The 2,203-nt window shown below is 37.2% G+C and overlaps 1 protein-coding gene across 1 annotated transcript; it reads left to right on the top strand.

Annotated features, from left to right (window-relative positions):
• Positions 1-1,047: 1,047 nt before the first annotated feature.
• LOC113333426 lies at positions 1,048-1,788 on the top strand. The gene has a single exon (XM_026579910.1). The coding sequence runs from the start codon at positions 1,048-1,050 to the stop codon at positions 1,786-1,788; it is 741 nt and encodes a 246-aa protein (XP_026435695.1).
• Positions 1,789-2,203: the final 415 nt, after the last annotated feature.

Genomic DNA, 2,203 nt, shown 5'->3' with positions numbered 1-2,203 from the left:
AAAAAAAAAGAAAAAAAAAAGTGATGTATAAAAATATATATTACCATTTTGTCCGGAAAAAAGTATGCATTTGTGAATCTCCTGGCCATGACCCAAAACTAACCATGTTATCTGGAAGAAAAAGAAAAAAAAAATTCAAACTGTAACTAAACTTTGGAGTACTAGTTAAACCCAAAATATGCCCTTGCCACCGAGGACCGGGCGGCCGGGCCTGTGACACAAAATCTGCTCATGCGAGTGTAACTGCCAAAAATGCGAAGAAGTCAAGAAGCTGTTGTACAGCTATATATCATCTTTATCTCCGCCCATGAATGGTGTGTGCGCTGCAAAATTGCATATGCAGCCAACAACAAATAAACAACATTTGGCTTCCTTCTAGTGGAATCAGCTGACATCTGTAAATTTCAGAGGAAGGATAAGAGTTTGGTAGGTTGATGGTTATCTAGAGGAGATTGAGCTGCGATTCCATACAGTGAATACTATGCGCTTAAACTATAAACTCCACATTTTGTACCTTTCGATCAGACACGTACGGTACCAATTTGGCAACTGATTTTGTGAATGATTATTGATTGGCCATGGTTTCTTTATATTGGGACTGGGGCAGAGAGGTTCCAATAAGGTCACAAGTCATTTTGAGACCCCAAAGTTCTACTGTAGTACTGTGATCTTTTTCCCTTGGTGTTTCACTAATTTTCACAAGGAGGAAAGGAGAAATGTCAAGCATACCACAAGAAGTCATTGAGGAAAACATCACGAGGTTGCCTGTGAAGTCCGTATTAAGATTCAGGTGTGTTTGTAAGAATTGGTGCAATAATTTATTCAAAAACCCCCATTTTATAGAAATACATCTTCAAAATACTATTACAGTGAATAACTTTAATCTTCTGGTTATCAATCAAAAAACTGACCATAGTAAACCTACCGATATTTACATTTGTTCCGTCGATCACAATGTTTTATCATCAAAAAATTTGGGTAAGGCTGTTGGGATTGATTATCCATTTATGTCTAAGAAATGTGCAAGTCAACTTATTGGTTCTTGTAATGGCTTGGTTTGCATTGAACTTTATGGGAAAATTTGCATTTGGAACCCATATACAAAAGAATACAAACAAGTACCAGCAACCCCAATTGAGTCTCCTTCAGCTGTGGCAAGTTGTATACAAATGTCATATGGGTTTGGTTTCTGAAGCTAGAATTTATACGTTAAGATCGAATTCATGGAAAAGCCTCGGATTTATTCAGTATGATTTTTCTTGGGACAGAAATCGCGGTCATCTTGTTAATGGTGTTCTTTATTGGATTGCAGTTGCTCGCCATTCTGAATCCAAAGCCTCTTGCGTGACAGTGTCCTTCGATATCTGTAATGAGACCTTTCGTGACACATCATTACCTGTCAACTGTTGGATTAACCATGGCATGTCAGAATTAGGTACATGGGAAGGAAAACTCTGCCTTGTTCTTAAGCATAAGAAGGATGATGCTGCTGTGTGGACGATGAAGGATCACAGATGGAGTAAGCATATGAACATTACAGAAGATATAGCAGATATGATTTACGGAAGGCCAATTCAGATTTTCCAGAATGGTGAAATCCTTTTTGAGAGTTATCTATGGAAAGAGCAGAAAGTTGGTTTGATGTCATATGACCCAAAGCTCAAAAGAGCTAGAGTCCTAAAGATATCTAATCTTCCGAAGCTCTGTGATATAGAACCTTTTATGGGGACTCTGGTTTCACTAAACTCAGGTGATTTTCTTGGGCAAGAACATCTAGAGGAAGAATGAAGTAAAACATCAAAATGAAAAAACTGATGTATTGCAAATTGAGTGAAGGAGAGGAGATGAGCCTGAGAAACCAAAAGCACATATTTGTTTTAGTCAAATTTTACAGATTATGTTAAAACATTTGTTACTGCAAACATTTGTGTTTTCCCCAAATCTAATAAACTCTAAGCAAGTTCCTTTCTGCTGAACCAATATCTCAAATCCACTGGATGAGATAAGGGAAACCAACATTTTGGATACCTGTATGTAATCTTTCTTTCAATATTAGTAATTTTCAAAAAAAAATAATAAACTAGTTCTAAGCAAGTTCCTTTCTGCTGAACACAAACTATAGCATCATAGCCCTCTTTCGCTTGTTATTAGTCTTTGGTTGTGACTGATTCACCTTGAAGCTCTGGCTACTGTCCCAACATTG

This window comes from Papaver somniferum, unplaced genomic scaffold (genome assembly GCF_003573695.1).
Source record: "Papaver somniferum cultivar HN1 unplaced genomic scaffold, ASM357369v1 unplaced-scaffold_13208, whole genome shotgun sequence".
Taxonomy (NCBI): Eukaryota; Viridiplantae; Streptophyta; class Magnoliopsida; order Ranunculales; family Papaveraceae; genus Papaver; species Papaver somniferum.
This window is presented reverse-complemented; position numbering and strand designations above follow the sequence as displayed.